The following is a 25,995-nucleotide window of genomic DNA, read 5'->3' as shown; positions in this document are numbered from 1 at the left end:
GATAATAGAGACGTTAAACAACAGTATGCCGTCAGACAGCCAACAATAAACATTAGCATATTCCTAGAAATGCACACACTGAAAAATCCGGTCAGCAACACATGGTGTCTTCATATAGAGGCAATGTGTGTATCCTATAGCAAATCCAGAATGTGTAACAGATGTTAAAAGTAGCTCCCAGCAGGTGAACATACAGGATGATACACTTTTCTCCCGGGATATATTTATTTTGAAAATCCCACAACTAATTAGAATAACATTTGGAAAGTTAATATTTTCACTCCAATTAAATATTGTTATAAACATAGCTTATTGAAGTTAATTATCATTTCCGTGTTCCAAAGCTTATCAGTAGGGGAAATATGTTGTTTTGTTGTTATTTAGTTATTGTACAGATATATCCATTGTACAGATATATCCAATGTGGATTTTGATAATAAATATACGTGTATAGATGAGTAAAAGGTGGCATAAATGTCGTTTTAGTTGGTTGTGTAAAAATGAATGCTAAGAGACATAATTCTAAGAGTTTGCATGCCAACAGAAACCATGCAGGGTGAGAAATGAAAACAAGTCCAGTGATTAGAAAAATATAAAATAAATTTGGAAAACAGCCTTGAAACATCACTTCCAAATACATAGATACGTGATCAGGGAGGAATTGCAAAGCAGATATTTATTCAGATTTATGTTTGTGTGTGTTTTATTTCTCAAAACTCCCTGCGATTTCTGTTTGCATCCGTAGAACTCTTACATTCATGCAACATCTTATGTATGAGGAAGTGTATCAAGGGTCAAAAGAAAACATACTTCAAATTTAGTATATTTTTTTTAAATTCTTATTGGAGAAATACAATAGAAGTACAATAGTTAAGTACATTTTGGATATACTGGGCTTGGAAATCTCACCCTCAAATTGGTTTCTCGTTGACAGGAGCACTCAATGTACTCGTTGAATGCATGGAACGGCCGGTGACGTCAGACTGATGACGTATGCAGAGAGACAAACGATTCATCTACCATGTTGTGACGTCAGCGGGAATACACGTGCCCTCGACTACTGGTGACACCAGTTATAGAATCTCGTTAACTGCCACATTCTCTATACCGTGGTCGATGGGAGGTAGCATTGATGAAAAGTTTGTACTTCAATCAGGACCATGCTCCAGGGACCGTAACATTTGTTTTCTTTGATAACTGACTTAGTGGCTTCACCGGCTTGGTGTAAAACTTCAATTTGATCTTGTTTTATTGTAAGATTTTTACAAAATCGATAAAATGTTATATTTTGTTATTTTGTGCATTTGTTTTTGTATAAGTAAATTGTAACAAAGTTACAATAAGAATCATGTATTTTGAGAATTTCATAATATAGTCTAGTCAAGTATGTAAACACGACGTGTTATTTTTATATGGCATATGCAGTCATTAATTATCAGAGTATTTGAGACTGTGCGTGTTAAATTACTCCGATTTGCAAAAATGTTCATATCTTAGTAATTTCGTAAACATGTAATATGTCATTCAAAGAAAAAAGTGTTTCCATGCACTTCATATAGCTATGCTGCTTGTGTTCAAACCATTTCAACACACTTTAGAAAATCAATCTGGAGATCAGCATATTAGTTACACCGTGGCCTTATATAATTACAAAAAAAAACAACCATCGTTACAATAAGTAAGTTTGTTTGCAGATATATTATATATCTCACTTAATATATAATTCGGAACTGCAGTACATGATCAATCACATGTTGAAAGCATAACGACCATTTTATTGTTCGGTATAAAGCTTTTGATTTAGTCATACGATAACAACGAGAAATACAAGATACAAACTACTTTCTGGTTCCATGATACAAACTACTTTCTGTTTCCACACATGTGTTAGATACACTATAGTTTACGGAGGAAAAGAAACATTAAATGTTAAAATCTAACTTATTCTTGTATATAATCATTTTATATCATGCTTACACTAGTATGCCTGTCCTCTTCGTTTTCTTCGTGCTATACACACAGCATAATATTTGAGACTTTTAGTGTTACGAAATCCTCTATACATTTTAAAACAAATTGTAGAAACAATTCCAAAACACAGTTCACTATATGTTTTCTGGCTGCTGCTAAATATTGAATGTGTTCATTTCTGAACGCTTTGTTTTGTGTGTTTTGAAACATCCCCCAATGCACTCAGTTTTAATAAAACGTGTTTATATGCCTGTTTACAATAGTGTTCTTTTTTAAAATTTAGGTAGTACAACAAAAGTATACAGTTTAAATCAATGGTGCTTATGCTATAAATTATTTTTGTTTTTTTTTTATTTCGATCTGTATTTCTTTTCTCTTTAATTATGCATTTTGCTGACGCCGAAAAGTGTGCCATTTCTGTAAATGTACCGTCATTGTCATATTTAATGCATTCCAATCATGTGTTTGAAACATTGCGTTTATTTTGTACATGTTTTGTCCATTGTTTTTTCTCCTAGATTCATGTGACCTTTGGCATTTACATTATAAGCTATATAAGTGACGACCAAATCTCAATTGAAGTTCTAGCAAATGCCTCTTAAGGTATCCTACCCGGAAATATGACAATTTTAGGTGCCTGGTTACCCCATATTATTTTGGTATCTTTTGAAAGGGTATTGTTTGCAGAAAAAGATAATAAAATGATATAACAAACCATCTGTTTCGGCCGTTTAAGGTTGCAAAATATTTCATTTTACGTCCGGTTTTAGTTGAAATAAAGAGCAAATATACAAACAGATATATTTTTATGTATGATGTACAACGGTCATTTATTTTAAATACTTGTTATCAGTAAGAAACAATTCCTTTCAAATGATACTAACATTCTATATGGTCACCAGGCATCACCATTTAACATTAAGGTTATCGGAGAAGTAGCTTATTTGTCGCTCGGGACTTCCGAATACAAATTGGCTTAATATTACGATACAAATTAAACATATTTAAGATTTTCGTATGTTGTCCGATGCTCGCACCACTGTTTTCAATTATATTTCATTATCATAAATGGTTTGTTATCTTAAAAAGTAATTAACATTCAGATCACTGTTATTACAACATGTGAACTACCTAGGGTCCATTGTTTCAATGGTCGTTAAGACAATTTTTGTCGTAAGATCAATACAACATGCTTTAAAATAATATTTATTTCATTTAGTGAACCAAAATCAAAGAGTAATATACAACATGAACATATATGTGTGCAAATTATTCAATAAGTTGATTTTAAAATTGGCACAGTTTGTTGAAAGAAAGGAAACTGACCACAAATGATCGAATATATCGTTGATAAGATGGGTCCTACAGTAACTTTTACAACTGATCAACCTGTTTTTAAATCGGTGGTGGCAATGTCCCATTTTCTGTAGTGCCATTATTTGATATGAAACAGTTTATTTCTGTTTTGATAAAAACTTACTTTGTTTACTATTTTTATTTTATTATGTACGATATGTATGTATGTAAATAGTGTTTGTAATATTTAAATGCTGTTATAACATGTACTTTTATCTCAATTTATTATAATCTCACTGATATAAAATTATTTATTCCACAAATGCTATTTAGTGTTATTAAACTATTATTATGGCATTTCATTGTTACAGAAACGCGTTTTAGATACAACACTTGGTTTGCGTTGTATATATATGGTGCACCCTGCAAAACAATGTACTAAATGACTACAAATATAAAATTAATGAATATTGTTAGTCATATCGGAGGAAAAGTACAATATGTTTTACAAGAGGTTCACTTACAACGACTTGAATTTGAATATCTGCGGTAAGCATTAGGTTTTATAAAATGAATGGGCAAACGTAAACACACACATCGCACACTCACTGTAAGTACAGGTCATATGTGTATAATCTGATGACAGCCACAATAGATATTGGTTACACATATTCTAGCTAAAGTTTGCATTTGTAAAAGTTAACGAAGGGAGCTAAAATTAGTTTTTTTTTCAAAGTTTTAATCATATTAATGATGCTTCATCTTTTAGTCTTTATCATGAAATCGGTTCCCTGAGACATAATATTGACTATGTAATGCATATTAATTATCTATCAAGTCTACTCTCCAAAACTTCCACTTTTATAATTTGTGTTCACTATGTTTATATCTGTATGTTTATGTGTTATTGCTGAATACTAGATGGAAGGAGTAAACATGTTAATTTTGGTGCAGAGTCAGTTTACTGTTAATAAATGATCTGGGTGCAAAATCCGCGCTGTTGTACATCCTTAGTAAAATGCATAAGCATAGTCGTGTAGCATTTACTACCAACTTGGAGCACATTTTTATCTAGTTAGCCAGACTATACATGCTGGAAGAGCAAAGCCATTAACCCGTGATGTGGCACTGGCAACCTAAGGCCTGCGCAGCTATGGATCACAGCTATGGATCATGCATCTGGTATTTCAAGTGTAAACCTACATAACATACCTTCACCTCATTATACTGTCAACAGCATAGGCATATGGCTAGACACGGCCAATTACACACTCGGATTCCTTGGGCGAATTTCTAAAAAAAAAAAAAAAACTGGGTAAATTTATAAGCTGTATGGCATTCAGATTTGAGAAATGTAATGGACAACTGCATCCTTGAAAAATCTATCCAGAAATTCATTTATTGGGGGTTCAGTTTTTGAATCTTTATGCAATCATTAGATGACAGATCATGGCTAGTCTTTGGCAACTGGGCTTGTCCCATAACAATCAAAGAATAAGACATGAATATTTTCTAATTACCTTCGCAAATAGATATTTGGTGCAATCGTGCATGTAAAAAAATGTTTTAAGCCAATGAAACAGTGTATATGTCTCGTCCAAATGTAGGCCAAATATTCAACAGATTAAATTCATTTTGCCTATTTCTCCCACTCGACAACATTTTGAATGTCATTAGCTGCCAGTACAACATATTTTGTAAGTCTGGATATTGTATGTTGCTATTTCAAGGATGAAATTTGTCACATGGTTATAACGTAAACAAAGAGTATTTTAATGAAAACAGCCAACGTTTACATACAATGCAATACTATCTGGACACTGAATTCTTCAATTGTTATTATGATGACTGCAACGGCATAATAGAAACATGTAACTCGACACAAAAGTATATTATATGCTATATGACAGTAATTGATACATTCTTATCCGTATATCAGTAAACTTTAAACTCATGAAGAACAGCCGATGACTTGATCTGGTCATCTCATATTGGGGGTTAACTTTCCTTTACACAAAGGAATTTCCTTGTATTAGTACTTAGTGACAAAAATACTCTTATTTGCAATCGTTGGCTACTGCTTAACTGATAAAAGGGGCCCGAGGATCAAACATAAGCCAACAATTTTGAAATTCAGAGATAACAGCTGATGTCGAAATAGTCGAGACTTGGCAAGGGGTTCCGTTCAATCACTCTTGAAATGAGATCTAATGGGAAAGCCAGGGTATTGTTTCTGGAGAACGCTGATATACTGGGAACGAGCAAAATGATTTTAGCGTTATCTTTCACAAAACAGAAATGAGAATGTTTGTAGAAAAGAAAAGCGAGTGTTTGTAGAGAAAAGAAATGTGAATTCAGAGTAATATTTTCCAGTTCTGAAAGAATTTTTAAGAATATCCGAGCATAAATACAGCCGCCTGAGAAAGTCAGGAAATTTAAAATACAAGGAATCTATACATGAACAGAACATCTAAAACACCGTCAACATAAAAAAGTAATGAAAAAAGTACAATGCTATTCATGCTGTTAAGGTGATTTGTGGAAAGCTCATCGTTCGACACCATTGTCAATACCGAGCTGTTCCTTTAACTGGCCCTTAATTCCGCGGCTTGTGTGCTTGCTAATTAGATGGGCTAAATGAACGAACATAATTAGCGACCTGATTTATCGCTTATTGATATTATATAGTATGGCTTGCAGTCGTTTTTTTACATCGGAAGCAAACAACAAAGCTGTTCATGCATGTTTTCACGTATATAATTCAGCTCATTTTTTAAGTAAGATACACATTCTATTCTAGCAAAATGAGTTTCCCAATTGATATTTCAAAGTCCCGTTTCCTTCCATTCACATTCTTAAACCAATGGTATGGCAAGCAATTCACTCAACTGCACAATTTAAAAGTTTATTTTGCATTTTACTTTTCGAACCAGATTCTGATCGTTTGGATGCACTCATTCCGAGATCCATTGCTTTTCACAGAAACACTGCCTTTGACCAAATACCTTCATAAAAACTTTGCATTCAAGCATAACTGTACTTGGGGCACTTATAACACAGTCTAGACACAACAGAATGAAGTTAAATTAATCAAACGTGAACCAAAGTTTTTGTTCCAAGTGTACCTATGATACCGATAAGAGTGCGAGTGTTTTTTACTAGAATTAGAGCTTTAAAATTAGTTGCACACAATATGTTCAACCGTTTCGACTTCTTTAAATCATAAAATCAATGGACAATACGATATGAGGTTCTTTGTTATACACTGTTATTAACAATACTGCGATAATTGATTCAAACGCAAACCTGCTGATAAGCCCAGATTTACGAGAGGAGAACGGTCAGCCAACCTCTATAACACACCGACTGACCATTCACTGACCAGCAATGCTGATATCTCAAAACAATCTACTTGCCATAGTTTAATGCCAGATGAGTATCACCTGCAATACAAATTAGGCAGATCATATCAGGAATTTCTGTAACAGTAGCAAACCATGGAGTGAACACCGACTCCAATATAAGCAAACCCTCGGTAATTCTAGAAATAGATTGTTTGTATTATGTGTAACATACAGAAATTTAAATAATATGAAATGGATTTGCTCAAGATTAGTGCATGAAATCCAACGGATCAATGTCTCAACAATAAACGACTTTGCAATATATAGCTGTTTATGCAGAAAATATGTTCAGTTTCTCGGGACCCGCCGCATTGATTTGCTTTACCCCGCTCCATTGTTTTTGTTTTCCACAAAATGTCTTCATGAAATTAGTTTGAGATCTATGACATAAATTCCTACTGAATTTTGTAAATATAGATATTGTATTGTTTTGTTCAACAGCTTTGTATGTGTCATTAAATGTTTAGGGCAAAATGGTTAGTTTTACAAAATAAAAAAAATCAAGCGGTTTTCTTTTAAATGTGCATGAAAAACAAATGATGAATTGTTCATGGACTCAGCTGTCATGGCCTCTTAAGCGATTTGTCAATACAGAAATACACGAATTCAATGATATTACTGACAGAAAATACCATCCGTCGAAGAAATGTATGCGAAAACACGTCTGACAGTCGGACATTGCCGGTAGATTTGCAAACTGTCCTTCGTTTCTTCAAAGAACGTAGGACAGAATTGTGAAACTGATATTCAAAGTTGAAATATTCATCGCGTATGAAACCTTTGACAACTGTCATTTTTACCGGATGTTAATATTCAAAATCTATGTAGTACGCATGCGGAACAGATGGAACTAAAATGCGGCTTCCCGGTATTTCCTGAAAAGACGTAATTTGCCACGCAAACCAGTATTGCCAAATTAATTTTAAACTAAGACAGTTTCTTGATATCAGGTCAGGATAATGAACATGTATTAACATATGTTTGTTTAATAAACTTTTTTTGTTTTTAAGCAATTAATGGTATATTTTGGACGGGACGAAATTTTACTCAAAAATTGCAGTGTAACAACTGAGTTCCGCACTTAAACTGGCTGTCACGGGAGATTCTCGCGTCAAGGTGATTGAGGTCATAGCCTGCATATTAGTCTCTTTGGAGATGTCAACAAATATGTTAGGTTTAAAATATATAACTGGCGCTAAACCCGGTAGTATGAATAAATTATGCTGAAGTCATGTCCTGTTAGTCTCTGGCATATGATATTATGACATATAATGCAACTTATTCCATTATTTACATTATTTTCCATTAAAATTGTCCTACGTGACGATGTCCTGCGTAAAAAAAATAAAGACGTCAGACAAAATGTCGACCGTGTCCAAAAGGTTTTCGCGAACACGCCGGCTCCGCCATAACAGACGGAAATGTTGCAATTTCTGTTAAATAAGCTTATTTCAAATCTTTAAAATTATCTTACATACTCTTTGATGTAAACAAATAATAATAATAATAATAATAATAATAATAATTACGAGTATTAGTCTTGTCTTTGAACAGTCATGATCTGCCTTCGGTTGGATTAAATTTAAGTAACTTTGGAATTCATTCATGCGTCCTAAAATTCTCTGCCATAAATGAAACATGGTTAAATTCGCGAAGGGCTGTCAACGCCATGATAATGCACACATTTAAGCATGTTCAAGTGAGAATCACAATATAATTTGGTCATGAAATATAAAACTGCAATAAATGAGAGTGTTTTACAATGTGTTAGGCGTTGTTGGTGTTTAGTGCGCTTTGACAGAAATGCTTCCAAGTGAAGGTGTAAGAGAACATTAAAATCCAAGATCCGATCCCACAAAAATGCTGCTGTTAAATGTGGGTTTAAAGCATTGGGCCACTAGGGGAATGGAAAAGGCCATATGAACAGCACATATCATTTCGAACAAACCCTCATGTAACTTTGTTTAATGACAAGTAATGGTATCAATCAATATAATCGCCACATAGTATTTTATTTATTTGTTTGACCCATCCAGTCTATGTGAAGATTTCGCGTGAATGTAAAAACCATTATAGGGCGGTAATTGTGTAAAAATGTACGACCCGCTAGAACTTGAATTCGTCTACATTATTGTGTACATATTATGTTTCCCAGCTGTCAGAATTATTATCATTGTTAGAGTACAAATTCGAAATATTAGCTGTTTGACTACGGTATATATAATTCCATTGTATGCATGAGATTTGTTTGTATTTCCGCTACAGCATTTATAGCATGCTTTGCGAAATCATAAGTTTACCTCGAATGTGGAATTAAAATGGAGTTCAGCTCATCTCTACATTAAAATTGTCTTCGGTTAAGATTGTCAAAAATGGTATTGGAATTGGAAAATATTGCAACACTGTCTGGATAATCCATCACGTTTGGACAGTGTTGGACCGACATTGAATGTAATTTCTATGGCAGAGCACAGCTTATTAAAATTTCTGATTATTTTCATGTTTTGGGTAAGACCAATCTTCGCTGATAATAGAACCAATTTTCCATGACGAAATTAGTCTCAGAAAAAAAAATGAAAAGTTATATCGATTTCACGAGTTCAATTATGCGAATTCTTCATATATAATGGAGACAACCAGGAACGCAGGAAAGGGCCACCATATTGGGATATTTCCCTTCCTCTTATCAACGCAACGCTCAGTTTCGCGGCGGTCAGATCATTGGAATTATACGATTGGAAATTTGCGTATTGAACCTTGGAAGCAGGAAATCTTATTAAACAGAGATGATAATGGCGTATTGTACGAACATATTTATTTTTGCCATCTCACAAATGACGGAGAGAAAATGCAAGGGATTAGTAGGGGTTTTGCAGCAGAATCCCATTTGTTCGTATCTGATAGGTTGAAATTGTATACGAAAAATATATCGTCAGAATGGTATCATACGTTTATCTGCAAATGTTTTCCACACAAAAAGAGAATATATTGTATTTCGGTGAATATCTGTATTAAATTGATGTCCACAAATAGTTTTTTTCAAACATAAACACAACGATCAAAGCACGGGAGTATGTGAACAGTTTTGAAAGAAAATATGTATTTAAACGCCTCCAAATTCTTGCGTTGTTAATTGAATCAAAGAATTTCCACACAGGTGTCCCTATACAAAACACAATCTGTCGCAAACATTGCCTTGCAAACATAACATAGTGGCACGAATGTTAACATACAGTGTTCAAGTTAATCAAACGAAAGGCTACAAGGCTGCAAAATGCTAAATACAATCGTTTTTATTATTAAAGTGACGTTTTAGTAACAGAAATGATACAACAGGGACATCTATCATCATTACTCAACATATGTAACATGATTCGGAACAACAGGGAACATGAAGTCTGATAAACATATTCCGGAGAAAAAAGGATTATCACATAATGTTTTTTCAATCATTTAAATATGAACCAATCGCCTTCAACACAATTTGCTTTACGAGTAGTTAACATTGTAGCATTGACATAACATTGTAAAAATTACCATTTTCATTGTCAAGCATTTTGCTTATTATAAAATGGCATAAAGTGCAAGCATAATCTTTCCAGGATTTATTATACAATAATAAATGTGAAACAGTTTGTACACATGGCACCATAAATATATGTTTTAAAGGAAAGTAAATGTTTGGCAATTAACTATAAATGGCGCAATTTTCGTCACCAAAATAAAGTTCTAGGTTACACTGAGTATGCACGTAGCATAATTGTTTTGAGGTATGCATCCCACCCATGTCGGAAAAGTGGAAAAGAACATTAAGGTAATTACTCAACCAATTTGATAGGCCACATAGAATACTGAAAAAAACATTTATCACTCTATGGAAATTTGACGAAAACAAATTGCTAAACTAAATGTGTTTTACTAAAAGTTGTTTTGTTGATTCAATGAATGTTAACGTTGGTATGCTCCGATCCCTGAAATCATTAAACCTTGCCGCACATTTAAATTTGAACAGTGCAAGTAATTTGAGCGTTACGTCGGAAGACAATGACAAAGCAAGATTAATAAGACGTTTTAAACTATTTAATTGACGAGTCTGAAACGGTAGCAAATGACAATTGCAGCATTTTGATCCGTAATATATACTTAAATTATCATTGCTATGTTCTTCTCTATTATGAAATGCTATGTATGCAAAACATAACGAAAAACACCACTTTAAAATGACTAGTCTTTAAGATGCAGTGTTTTTAATTTTCAAAAGCAGTCGATAATTTTTGACAGGTTTATATCAAATTCAGTGAAAATACGCATTTGAAACCTGTGTTTGCTGTCAGAAACGTCAGGATGATACAAGGATTTGTGGAAATGAACTCGTGGAACTACATTATCTGTTTATGATGGGAAAAGGACAAGATATTTTATCCTCGGGATTTTAAGAAATAAAAATCCAATACCACTATTTACTGAAGGCCAGAGTAGACGCTCAGCTGTTTTTATTTCACATGAACACTGATATAGTAACTAAAAAATGTTCACCAAAAGTGACACCACCGTTTCTGAAACAATGTGTACACAACTGTCATGTAGAAGGGACATGTTGAACTGTCATGTAGGAGGGACATGTATTAAGTGTTATTTTCTTCTTTTTCTTGGTATGATGGCAATATTGAATGAACTCATTCATACTTTAACATCTTTCGCTTTACTGATGTCCAGGGTTTTCAGGTCAGTGGAAACTCTGAAAGGAGAAGAAATAACGAGTTAAAAACCAAGATTGCCCCGATATTCTCTTGTAGGATTCACGCATGTGGAAAAGCTGTAATTAACTGATAGGACCTATTGATCACAGCTTATTGATGATATTAACAAATTACTCTGGTTAAAGCAAAATTACCAATATTCAGGCAAATTCAGTCTATCGTTCACCAAGGATAAATTGATTTCTAGCAATTTTGTTCTTAAGTTATTTGCTAGATAGAAAGATAGAGATCACAGAAAACTGGATATACCTAAAAACTCTATCCTCGCATTCACTTGCCTTGCAAATTTTCTGGTACCATCTTAATATTTCATTTATAATTGATAATTAAGCAATATGCTTGGGTTAACCAACAAGTAGGTATGTTCCGAGAAAGCGTGTCAAAACACTTAGTCCCTTAGTGAAGTCTGGTTAATGTGAATTCTTCCTTACCATACCAGTAAAGTTATAAAGCATTGCTTTCAAGACAGGCACAACCGTATTTCCCGGGAATTACACAGTAACAATTACTGCTACCCTGGCATATTGCACAAAGGGATACACATAGCCATCAATCAAAATCAGTTTGTTATGAAACTGTCATCGATAGAGAAGCTCCGATTTCCAGAATTAGATTTCGGATGTCCCTGGAAAAGGGCGAGTTGTCATCTCCAATTAAGTCTCAAATAAATACTGGGCTCATTTCCTCTTTCTCTCAGTCCCTCCATTGTCCACACACTCTCAACACTCAGCCAATATACCTCCTTATTTACATATATGCAAATTAGATGCAAATTGGTGTTGTTCTTCAAGATACCATCAGTACAGTGGTTTTGTTGCGATAATAACACGACTGTGTTCAAAACTTACGACATGAAAGCTGTGAATAATATCCTTCGGTTTTATTTAAATGTTATTTCCATACGTGTTGTTAAAGAAATAAAACCGATGTTTCATGAACTAACAGTTTTCTGATAATCATCAATTTCATAAAATTGTTGTTGTTTTTTGTAACTCAGTGAAAATAATATGAGTGTCTTATTTCAAAGACACCGCTAATCATAAAAAATCAGTAATTAAAATTGAGGTTAAATACTGCAAATATAGGATTCAACAATAAATGTGTCGTAAAGAAGACTGTGGTGTAATTCGATACATATAATTCTGAAATAAAGATTGTAAAAGCTGACACAATCTTAAAACTCATCTAAACCATATAGAAAGACAAACGACATGGCTGAGTGAATAAACTTTAAACCCACCACAACTACGAATATGTGCATTAGTTTTACCAATAATTCGTGTGATTATCTATATGTCAAAACTGGCACAGACCACTTGCAAAACAAGAGAAACATTAATTACATTGTAACACAGCGTTTGAAAGGTCCCAAATAAAAAAAAGTTATCTCCAACAAATTGTGCAAATAATCAATGACATGATATCCAAAACTAAATTAGCATTAGCTACAAACAGAACCGCTATACACGACAGCTAAGTGACTTGAGACTTCTTCATGTTTGAAGAATGCGAAAAACTATTTGTTAAAGAATTATTCCAAGCAAAGAGTACACAACAGTTAAGAGTATCGTACTGATAATAGATTATGTACAGATGATGGACAAAGACGAAAGGCATATTTTGAAATTTGAGAAGTTTGTCAATCACTTGACGGGGAACAAATTAGGCACCAAATTATAGGGAAAATTAGTTTCTCAAATTTACTTAGATATTTAAGAATGCATTGAGCTGTTTATATTTGTCTTACATGCAAATTAAATAATTTCCTTCTGCAAAAAAGTCAATTGCTTTGTTTGAAGAGAACAGGCACTTAAACATAACCCACTTTCAAATATAAAGCTATCACATTCGTGAATACTTTCATTTTCAGAACAGATGATAAGAAGTTCATGATAACATTAGAGAAACAAGGAAATTGCCACCTTGGCGGACATTTTACACAACCGTTAAAACAATTCCTGTATTTAACTATCTCAGCTACGTTCTGTTTTTTGTAATAGTTAAAATAATGTAGGCTTTTACTTCTTCGTAACTGACTTTGAAAATCTCATTTTTCACGCAACACAGACATTTATCATTGTATATTTTAAGCCTCAACTGTATTGACATTTAGATGACTATCTTTGAATCCGTTCTTCTTTGCAATTTTGCCTCAGGGTCTCCTCGCTTTGATGTTGTTATTTACAGATATACCTACATCACCTTGTATTACCCCTATGTGGTAGATTAATTATCAACATCGATTTAAAAATGATTTATTTAATACGTTCTTTATAAAATACCCACTCCATTTTATAACTCGTGTACCAAATGAATGTCACCTGCGTGAGGTATCGAACAGAAAATGGGCAATTACTATCATCGTTTAAGTGTTGTGTTCATGCATACAAATAATGTTTTAAGAATTATAATATGATGCTGTATATTTGTTAAACTATTGGCAAAACGCAAAAACAGGATTTCCAATAATGATGCTGTAACGCAGACGTTCTTTACCCAAGTAAGGAAATATCATCATACAAGAACAAATTCTGGATTACGCAAGTATACAACACCAAATAATGCATGGTCTTAATACTGGCATTTTCCGAAAAAAATATAATCCTTTAATAAACGGGCCCCTCTACCTTGCAATCATAATGTGCGATTTGTGTGTTGAATTCATTTGACATTATTAGCACATTTCAGGTCTCCCTTCCAATTATTTGAATGCTCGATTTAGTTTTATGACACAGCTTTATGGTCGTCATATACTATTTTTATTGGACAAATGTCCATAATTTACGCATAAATGAAAAACTATATCATATTCACCGTGGTATACCGTTTTTTATTTTGAATTACCTAGCGCCGTATTGACATAAAATACCAATATATAATAATCGCATTCAAATATTTGCCACCGCCATTATTGGCCATATTTACACGTGTTTAACATCAGTAAAACAACAATACAAGCTTGTAAAAATGTCACATGGAAGTTTTCCTTGTATTTGAACATTCTACAATTCATAATTTCAAATTAATATTTAACTTTTTTTAAATAATGTATCATCAGAGTGTCAACACAAATGTGAAACATTGTACAATAAAAATAATAAGGGATATATGTATATAAATATGTACAGGTGCCTGCTAAAATGGCTTACTCGTACCACAAATCCACACTTGAGCCAGTTTATATAAAATGTCTGAAAAACTCATAAATGCCTCTGAAGAATTTATTTTGTTTTTAGGCACTCTTTTCGCGTCTCTTGTTGTTTGAATATGTTTGATGGATTTTATATCGCACTATAAAATGCACGCCAGCCATGGTTTCTATTTAGTAAGCTTACGCTTTTATTTGAAGTATGAACGTTATCACTAAGCTCTAATATTTACAGATATTAATCATTAATTACGACGAAATGATACTCTGTGAACACACATATTAAACAGTTAGGCAATAAGGGACTTAAATTATACTTCATTTGTAATTATAAATTTCCGTAAGGGCTGTCGAGTATGGGATCTTCCCGAGCTCAGTTATATCACCACATGGGTGCTAACGTTAATGATCATTCGGAGTAATTATATTCATTTTTATACCTCTAGATGGTATGCTGTAGATTCTAGGAAGGCCCCCCATACAAAGTGAACACGGGAGGAATTCTATCTGTGTTTTCATGTTAACAACACGGTTTCAAGATTTAATTTCAAGTCTTGGGAGTATTTTCTTGTGTAATTGGAAAGCCTTTGAGAGAATCTACTTCCATAGTTTGCATTGATAAGAAATGGAAATCAGGAGCCAACAAATCAATACGCTAATACCATTCATTTAAAGGTTTTAAAGTAATAGTCATGGGTGTATTATGGTGAAATATGGGCAAATATCTTCGGAGTGTTTGCAACAGATGCAATGGACATTATTTCATTCCCACACACTGAGGATTATTCCCAAATATACTCTTGTGTAAACAGTATGTGCATCTTACCAACAATTTGCTCAAATGATAGTACACTGGTGTGAAATATGATGTCTTAGAGGAAATGAGTTCCTACAAAACTTCAAAGAAAACTGTTGACATTTCTGAAATTCCATGGAAACAAAACCTAACAAATATTTAAGAATATCATTTAAAATAATCTCTTATGCAAAAGAAACCCTTCTCTTTTTCTCAATTACAAGTGTGAAAATCTAATCGGATATTTAGGCATAATTAGAATTGAGAAATGAAATGAAAACCGCCCTATCTACAATAAATAGATGTGGAAAACAGAGACTAGTCAGTAGCAAATTATATGCAAGATCTAGTTTGATATAAGCAAATATGCTGGCAAATGATGTTTGCGATTACAGTTTCACATATCGTGGACAAAAATGAACCACAGCTTTAAAGTTTAAAAAAAAATTACAATTAAAATGATTTTGTTATTAGCAGTTGCAAAATGCTTTCAGTAAACACACCACTGTTTAGGGAAATGTGAAGCATGGCAGGCGAGTTCAAACTCATATTAACTCATATTTGTAGAGTTTTGTGCTGTTCTATGTTTCTTGTTTGTGATTTTGTGTTCTATGTCTTTGGCGTTTGCCCATTGCCACTAGACCGGGTTAATGTTTTTAAACATTTTGCTACTGAGCATGTTTCTGTAGCTTTTTGCATAAATATTAATAATGACGCAATTCCATTTTGATTGAGTAAATAATTAAAACTTATACCAATATATTAACACTGGCAACCTCTTTTAAACGCTGAGGAAGAGCTTATCCTTTGCTTTTAACTGACATCAGGGCCCATACTCAGACTCAGAAAATCACTTTTATTAAATTTACTCATCTAGAGTAAATAGTAAATTACAGTCGTTTAACATAAATAATTGAACAATTTCAAATAGTTATAATAATCAGTAAGTTTCATCATCAATACTTAACGAAAGAAAGTTACAATGAAATGAAAATGTGCAGTTTGGCAGCTTGAGTCTAAACTCAGCCTTGGGACTATCTGTGACCATGGCCCCTGATGAAATAGAAACAAGTTAATCAGACTTTGTATGTAACCAGTTCATTTCACATTTATCCTACCCTGCAAATGTTATGCACTATGTATTGTCTATGTATTTTCAGAGGTCTCCTTCATCACAGCCTACCAACTTACCTCCATTTAGTTCCCCTGACGATGCTCAGTCAACGCGATCAAATGACACGCCCGTCACTAGTCAATCTAATACAAACTCATCTCAAAATGCTGACAACACCAGCGAAGCAGGTATATTCTTTTGTTTTGTTGTTGGGCCACCTTTGGTTTTAAATGAACTAACTCTATTTAGAATTGAAGAGACATTCTCTTATGTTCAAAGCAATGGACTGTACAAAATGACAGTACAAAAGTGCAACCATGCTTCCCTTCAGAGTAATTGCATCTTTATCTTTATATGTGCTGACACCTACTTGCAACATACCATATTTGTAATTAAAGAAATCAGTTAAGTTACATAAAAGTCATAGAATAAGCCAACACATAACAAATAATTGACAGTTCTTCCATGTCTGGTATGTAAAGTAAATAATATACACTTAACCAAAGTTGTAACGCATCACTTCGGGTTTAATTGATTTCGAAAAGACCAGGATTTACAAAGTTTATTATTATTTAAAATGTTATTTTTTTAAGCACCAAGCAACTCCACAAGTAGAAAAAAAGAAACAATAAAATATAAAAGATAACATAAATGATATCACCGACCGATCAAGGTACCCTGAAAAAATCACAAACAAGTTAAGCTGAATCTAAAACATAACGGAACATTTTAGTCCATATTTAAGATTTTTTTACAATAAACTATTGTGTAAGTATCAGTTGTAACCTTCACCCTGTATGAACGTCATACATGGATTTCTCAAAGTAATAATGTAGTTGCAAAACGCATATTGCGCCCATTCTCGTAGAACGTCTTGCATCAGCTCCTGTACATTGTGCTGAAATTGCGCCCATACAAATACGAATTGTATAATTTTAAATTACAAATAGATAAAGAAAATAAATTGTTTAATCGACAAAGAAAATTAAATGAAAACATAACTTGCATGGTGAAAATAACCAAAATGCGCTCTCTGTAATTTAATTGTTGAGCGTGTTTGAATCGGCAATGGTTTAAAGATTCTCTACATGAGACCCCTAAGATCGCGTCGCGACTAAGTCGCTGATACTTCCGGTCTATTAAATTGAAACACTTTCGATTGGAACTATATTGAAATTTCGTGTAACAAGATCATAAAAATGACACCGTTGATAAATTCCATTTATTATCGTTCAAAATATTGTGTTTTAATCTTACAGGAAATACATTTTTAGCCACAATATCAACAGGCGTATTTTTGTTTCATCATTTTACTGGGCAAATTTTCTTCGCCGCTGCCGGACCAGTTTGTCATCGAAACATTACTTTTCTTTGAAAGAAATATTTATCAAATATAAAGAAATAACGTTACACAAAACATCTGAGTTATCTGAGCTATCCCCATTTTCACCATTTTGAGTGAAGAAATAAAAAAAACATATACCAATCAACAATGAATGTGTTAGAGCGTTGAGTGAATATATGAAACAGGACAGGTGAGAGATCTAAAACTACGTTTTAAATGCTATTAGAAATTAACTTCAAATTCAAATGATTTATGAAATACTTTGTAGGAGACACCACAAGGTCTTTATTTCTTCGTTTTATTTAGTTTTACACTTCGAACAATCTTCGGTGTATTGCCTTCTAAAAAAACGCCTTTTACCCAAAATGCAATTGAAATGCAGAAATAAATGCGCTTAAAATTCAGAAAAAAAGCGCTTTTAACGCAGAAAAAAGCGCCTTTAACGCAGAAGAAATGCGCTTTGATTCACAAATAAATAAGCTTTTAGTTCAGAATAGCTCCTTCCCAGTGACCCTGACCCAGATTTTTGCTGTCTAGAAGAAGTAAAATAACGAATTATTTGTCAATTATTCAACAATAATTCAACAAATATTTCTATAAACGAAAGATAACTCAAACCGAGTGTATCGTATTGGTAACGGGTAATCGACATTGCAATTTTCACGACTTAGTATTTCACGTCATCTATAATTCGCGAAAGCTGACATTTGCAAAAAATTGTTAATCCGAAACACCGTTAATCCAAAGTAATTTGTTGGGTGTTAAACCGTAAATGCGCTTTAAATAGTCACAAAACAAGTGCACTTTTTTCTAGTTTTAAATTCACCAAGTAAGAAAAATACGCTTAAAATATGGTGCCAACATCGCTGCGTTTAATGCAGATTAAATGCGCATTCAACACACTTTTGAGAAGGGGTATAAACGTAACATATTTAACATGCGCACTAATGTTTTTTTCATAAATGTTTCTTCAGCACTATGTTTCGCACATGGAACTTAAACAATATCAATATTGACAGTCCGTCTGGTCAGTGGACCATAAAACGTTAACTAGCATGTGAGTCTATTAATCAAACACAAAAGAAAGGCATACGAACAGGCCGTTAAGCTATATGACATGCAAGCAGCATTGTTCAATTGGAAGTACACCATTAGGAAGTCAAATAACCCACCCGGCAGACTGCTGCAATATTAATTGGAAAACGTGTAAAGAATAGGGACAAAAAAGAAACTGAACGGATCATTTTTGTTTTGAATACTGATCGAATTGATCCTACAATAAGTACAGAAATTTGGATTGATTTTTTCTACGGTTTGTAATGTAAAAGGATGTAATAAGATACCGAGTCTTGTTCGGTCCTATTATTAATTTATTAAGGGCTGAATGCCGTTATTGCTTTTTGAAAGAATTCTGTTAGATCAACAGATTAAACCATGCTAACTGACATGAAACTTATTTTCCACAGTTTTTCAATATTTCTAATCATAAGTCATGATGACATCCATAAAAAATAACCATTATGCAGATTTCGTTTCAGCTTAAACAAGTAATGGTTATTTTCAAAACAATACGTCTGGTAAAATATCTGTATTATTAGCTCACCAGAGCACGAAGTGCTCAATGTGAGCTATTGTGATCGGTCTTTGTCCGGCGTTCGTCCGTCAGTCCGTCCGTCAACAATTGCTTAAAAAACATCTCGTCTGAAACTACCTGGCCAAATTCACTGAAACTTCACAGGAAGCTTCCTTGGGTGACCCTCTACAAAAATACAATAAGGGGTCACGATTGATCAACAACAAAAACAACAACAAAATGGCAGACTTTCTGTTTTGCTTTAAAGAACATCTCCTCTGAAACTACCAGTCCAAATTCAATGAAACTTTACATGAAGCTTCCTTGGGTGACCCTCTACAATAATACATCAAGGGGTCACGATTGATCAGCAACAACAGCAACAACAACAAAATGGCTGACTTCCTGTTTTGCTTTAAAAAACATCTCCTCTGAAACTACCAGTCCAAATTCAATTTAACTTTACAGGAAGCTTCCTATGGTGACCCTCTACAAAAAAAACAACAACAAGGGGTCACGATTTATCAACAACAACAACAAAATGGCCAAAATGTTATGTAAAGTTTACTCTTGAAGCAAGGGCAGCAAGTCTTGCTATATGGTCTCCCTTTTTGTTGAAGATTCCACTACTTTCTATTTTAAGTAACAAGGGAATAGATTTTAAATTTTATTAAGTCTTCAACATAGTCACTTCTAAAGTAATTATTGTTCTTTTTTTAGATTCATAGATTCAAATAAATATTATACACTTTATTCTTTAGAAGAAATTTCATTTTTACTTAATGATAAATTTAATAATCAGACTTTTCCATTGGACTTCATGTAGATTATTGTAAACTTCATGTGTATAATTCTAAGCTACAATCTTAATCTTCTGTGTGGATAGTGAATAAGCTTTATATAATGAAACAAATGATTGCTAACATTTCTAAAAAGTGCCGTCAGTGTGCAGTTATCTGTACCAAGTGCTGTCAGTGTGCAGTCAATTATCAAGTCCTGTCAGTATGCAGGCAACTGTACAAAGACTTGTCAGTGTACAGGTATGAAAATCAAACTCTGTCAGTGTGTAGTCAACCATCAAGTCCTGTCCTGTCAGTGTGCAGGCTACTGAACAAAATCCTGTCAATGTGCAGTCAATCACCAAGTCCTGTCAGTGTGCAGGAATCTGTGACAAGTCCTGTCAGTGTGCAGGCAACTGTGACAAGTCCTGTCAGTGATTATCCAGGCAACATGTTTGAACAATATGTTTTTTAATATTCTTTGAGAACAAATATCAAGCTATATTAATTACAAAGGTTAAACTCTTTTACTCAGATGAGCGATTTGGGGCCATCATGGCCCCCTTGTTTTTAATTCAAAATAATACACTGGCACTAGATCATTTATTTCTGTCATAAACAGTACATTCCAATGGATTACCATACACCTAATCAATCACTACATGCCATTTAAGGCTCTCTGTTTGGGAATTATCTAGATTTCAGTCCCCAAACACCTCCCAAGGTACCTTGAGACCATTTTCCAGCGGGACCATTGCATCTATATTCCTGTTGACCTCTTCACCATATTCTTGATTCTCTTCTATGTTGTTTTAGTTGCAGATAAGGGCATTGGAAATTGCTCAGCCATCGCTGTCGGTATTGTATTTATTATTCAACTACTATGAGGAAAATGTCTAACACTTTGTGCAATTCTAGGACAATCTTTAGGAGAGTGCATTATAGCAACAGTAAAGCCTTCAGTAATGACTAAATGAACGTAATCTTCTTACTTTGTCCTAATAACTGTTTAATCCTGTGTCTAGGATCACCCAAGGTCATTGTGGTACCTCTTGTTTGTCCAGCATACATGGCTATGGTCAGTTACAAGTGGTCAAACATGATCATCTTTAGTCAATATTGCCTCATCTCACCCTTAAAGAGCTAAAATGGTGAACACATACACTGGGAAAGAAGATATTTTAGAATAGTGCATATCTGTAACCTTAATACATATGTAATAATGATTTGTTAAAAAATACTATTTTGGTACTGTAATGAAATAAGACTCAAGGTTATGTCAAGGTTTTCTTGAGGACCAAGTAATTTATGTAAAGTGTCTTCTTTTCGGTATTAAACTTACAGTTGCAAAGGACAAAATTTATGTAGATTATAATGACCACAGACTTCAACATTGGTGCATATGCAATATTAACAATGCACTTCCTTGCATCTGCAGTAAATGATGTAAGTTTGATTATGACCGATCAAATATGACCTAGTTTTGCCGCTCAAGACTGCTTTCCCAAGTTTATCAATGAACAAACAGACCCATAGTGCTGACTGGTTTGCAAATGCTTCAACCATCATTTTGTAAAAATTTACACAGTGATAGTGAAAACCTTTGCAAAAGTACAACTCCTAGCAACACTGAACAAGAATAGAAAGTATCTCAAAGGACAGTAATACTTGGGTAAAACCAAGATATGGCCATGATTACAAAACAATTTTATAGATAAACAAGTCCCCTATACAACATATTAAAACACTTGGCATATGCTCCTAGCCAATGGTTTTCAAAAACTATCTGAAGATAAGATTGTACTATTTCAGCTAGGAATTCGACAGACTGTTAAATTATTTTTTTTCGGTTTCCAGTAAGTTTTATGTTATCACTTGCAATGAGTCAGTTCATGACATTTTCATTGCTCTATAGCTACTCTGAAGCAAGTCCACTGAAAAAATTATGTGGGGAAACCCAAAATAGAACATAGCTTCCAATTCTATTGCGAAATTTCAAACTGAAAAAGATACAACTAAAATAGAAACTAGTCAAAATGGCAACATTGTGATGAATGTCTGCAATAGGGCACAGACAGGTAGAAACTTTGGATTGTCAATTACCCACAGGTACTAGGGTATCCGTATGTACATTCACGCTGTAGAAAAAAAATGAAATATAATAGTAACAATGTTGTCTGAAACAAAAACAAGTACAGTTAGGAAGTTTCGTTATTGTAAGTGATATTAAAAGACGAAATGTCATCTATATTCTTGTGAGCTCAGTCACAAAGGTGGGGGAACGTCATCTATGAAAAAGTACATTGAGAAGAAACACCTTACTTATTCATTCTCTTCAACAAGCAGCAGACAACTGGCTGACAATAAACACTCAAAATCACCAGCCATTAGATGTTATTGCAGCACTGGTTGGGTGCCAGGTATTGAATTTGTAATCAGACTACCACCAAAACTTACCCAGCCCACAGGTTAACCGTCCATGCCCTAGTCTGCAACATATTGTCAGTCGTCATTGACTGTTTGTCATTCAAAGTACACTTAAGAACACATAACTGACAAAAGAGCAAAACATCTTGATGATTTTAGTGTCTTATGTGTCATAATTAGGACATACACTTAAAGTATTGCTGCGTTGTGCCTGTTTAATTTTGGTAAAGTGATTCTCCATGTTGATAAAGCACTGATTGAATTAATGAATATTGTTGGCCGTTGGAGACCGGAGCTCCTCTATCAAGACCCCAGCACCTCCTGATGAGGTTAGGCGACTTCTATATTGTATGTCGCAGTATACTGGGGCATTCTTTTCACAATTTACCCGCGATTTCTGCCATACAAAATCAGTACATGCTCAGTGACCCAAGGCGTCTATGCTAAATAGAGTATTGTCAAAATGTTGAGTATCATCACTTTTGAAATCATTACAATAACTCAGTGGCCATTTTATGTCGTTGTTAAGAAAGCTATCCTTTTCAAAAGTTAAAAACCAGATGGCGTGGTAATGATCTTTTAACAAAGCAAGTGCCATAGAAATTCATGCCCATCTAACTCTGAAAAATCATTTTAACACCATTTGTAGAGCAAACTGAGAGCTTTTTGAATTAATTCAGCCTTTTCAATTTAAACTATTTAAACAGGGGAAATATTATTTACATGGGGTGGGGATTTCATTATTTCAACAAAATGGGTAACATGTCATTTTGTTAAACTACCCTAGGAGGTAATGGCAATGTTTGAAAACCCGTGCATTGCATTATCATTCTTATTCAGACCATCGAAACGGATTTGAATACGCTCTAAATTATTTAAATAAATATAACTCTATGAAGTAGAATAATATTTATTCAATCCAATAAAATGGTTTGTGAACCAAAATGAATTGAATACACACTTAAACAAGATTAATTGGTTTACGCACAAAAAGTGGCATGGTACGGTATAATTACATTGTAAAAGATACTGGTATTTATTTAACTTTTGAAGTAAGATAATTTCAAATATCTTGAGCTCTCAGTCCATTAAGGGGTGTAACAGATAATAAGGCAAGATATGGAAGGGATATGTCATATCAATAGATGTAGGAATCGAAGAATTAACCATGTTTACTTTTCATTCGGCCTGCAATACCCTGGTTTACAATTGCATTAAAATCCAAAGGACATCAAAACCTGACAATTAATACTGCTTTTATTCATCTTCGAAATAAATACCTTAAATAGATAAGAATATTTAAAAGGGAAAGATATTTTCACATTTGCAAAAATCATACGAAAAGTTGTAAGTTAAATGACTCATCCTTATCAAACTTATCGTATTAAGCAAATTATCATATTCTCATTTTAATCTGGTCTTTATTAACCATATACATTAAGAAAAAGAAATCTTGAACATTCTTCAGTAGGCCATAAAAATAGGATAATGTTACTAAGATATTCAACACCATTCTTCAACAGCTTACTCTAAAACCTCTAAAGGTTTCAAGTTTTGACACATTTATGCCGGGAAGTCATTTACACACTTAATAGCCAAATAATTATGAAAAGTTTTTATTTCGGAGTGGCAAAGTGCTCCCATGAAGTGGGTAGGTGATTTTGTCTACCATCTCTATACAATGTATGTGATGGAGGTATGTAACATGTAGAGAGAAAATGGCCCCAGAATATGTTTCCTGTATCCTGTTTTTTAAAACACAAATACATCACACTGGTAATGTAATCACAAACATAATGTAAAGAATTAAGCAACTAACATTAATGCCCTACAGAAACTTTCATATGTCCCAAGTATGATCTAAAGCAGTTTCAAGTTCACAGAACGTTCCTGGCTGCTGGGTTTGTTCATGTGATTTCAATTGCACTGTATACATGTACTGGCTTTATTTTATATAGCCCTTGTTTAAATGCCCATTGTATTGCTCAAAACTGGCAAGCAATGGTTTCACCAAAATCATATACCATATATATACATGCACACAAAATTGTTGTGTCACCACTTCCACTTTCCATTAGGTAAAAGTTACTCAAGAACTGACTTGTTCTAAGACGTTTCTTTATTTAAGTTTTCAATAACTTATGTGATCTAAAGTGTTAAATGAATGATGTGTGTACTTATTCCTATATTCTATTCATGCATTCTAGACAGCATTACCAAGACCTGGACAAACATAACTTGAGAAGCAATGTTTACTTGCATGTCCTTTTTGAAACTCCTGGGAATTTGTTTTTTTCTGCAATTCCCTTGTTTCTGTTTTGACTGTTGATTGTGGATAATTATACCCCCCAAAACAAAGTTTGGGGGGGTATACTGGAATCAGGTTGTCCGTCCGTCTGTCCGTCCGTTTTTTTTTGTCCGGGATTCATCTTTGTCGTTATTGAACAAATCTTTTTCAAACTTTCAGATATTAATGGCCATGATGTAAACTTGCGCCTCTGTGAAATTGGTACGGGTCACATGACCCTGACCAGAGTTATCTCCCCTTGATGTGTTAAAGTAGGCAAAATAAGCCCTGTCCGGGATTCATCTTTGTTATTATTCAACAAATCTTTTTCAAACTTTCAGAAATTAATGGCCATGATGTAAACTTGCGCCTCTGTGAAATTGGTACAGGTCACATGACCCTGACTGGAGTTATCTCCCCTTGATGTGTTAAAGTAGGCAAAATAAGCCCTGTCCGGGATTCATCTTTGTTATTATTCAACAAATCTTTATCAAACTTTCAGAAATTAATGGCCATGTTGTAAACTTTCGCCTCTGTGAATTTGGTACAGGTCACATGACCCTGGCTGGAGTTATCTCCCCTTGTAGGCAAAATTAGCTTTGTCCGGCCTAACTCCAGGGCAAACAACCTAGACATGGAGGGGTGGGGGGTATTCGTTAGCCTATGGCTTACAGTTCTAGTTCACTTCTGGGCTTGTCCATGCATAATCGCATTTTATTCAGAATGAGAAAAAGGTACAACTACTGTCAAGATACAGCCCAAACGAGGATCATTGCAACCTTTGACCTCTAACCTTGAACTTGACCTTTGATGTACAGACCTGAGTCTTGTGCCCAACAAGCCACCTCATCATGGTGAACCTTCATGGCAAGTTTTTTTGAAACCCTACTATGCATAGTCAAGATACAGCCCAGTAAAATTCAGTCTGAACAGACAGAAGCACGCACGCATAGATGTAAGCAAATTTACTGAACCACCATAAATGATGGGACTCCCGCCTTGGAATGGTCAGTGAAACATGAGTTCACTTTAACAGGAGTCTACCTATGGGGCTTAAACTAGTTTGTATGGTCATAACCTCACACTTGTTCCAAC

At 34.0% G+C, this 25,995-nt stretch overlaps 1 protein-coding gene across 2 annotated transcripts in view; it reads left to right on the top strand.

Annotated features, from left to right (window-relative positions):
• The window catches only part of LOC128207547 (homeobox protein Meis1-like), a 130,967-nt gene that overhangs the window by 31,710 nt on the left and 73,262 nt on the right, over positions 1-25,995 (top strand). For both annotated transcript variants that reach the window (XM_052910528.1, XM_052910527.1), the window contains one exon: positions 16,536-16,677. In XM_052910528.1, coding sequence (XP_052766488.1) covers positions 16,536-16,677 — 142 coding nt within the window. The remainder of the gene's footprint in view (positions 1-16,535; positions 16,678-25,995) is intronic.

This window comes from Mya arenaria, chromosome 11 (assembly GCF_026914265.1).
Source record: "Mya arenaria isolate MELC-2E11 chromosome 11, ASM2691426v1".
NCBI lineage: Eukaryota > Metazoa > Mollusca > Bivalvia > Myida > Myidae > Mya > Mya arenaria.
Note: the sequence above shows the minus strand (reverse complement) of the source record. Positions and strands in the feature narration are given on the sequence as shown.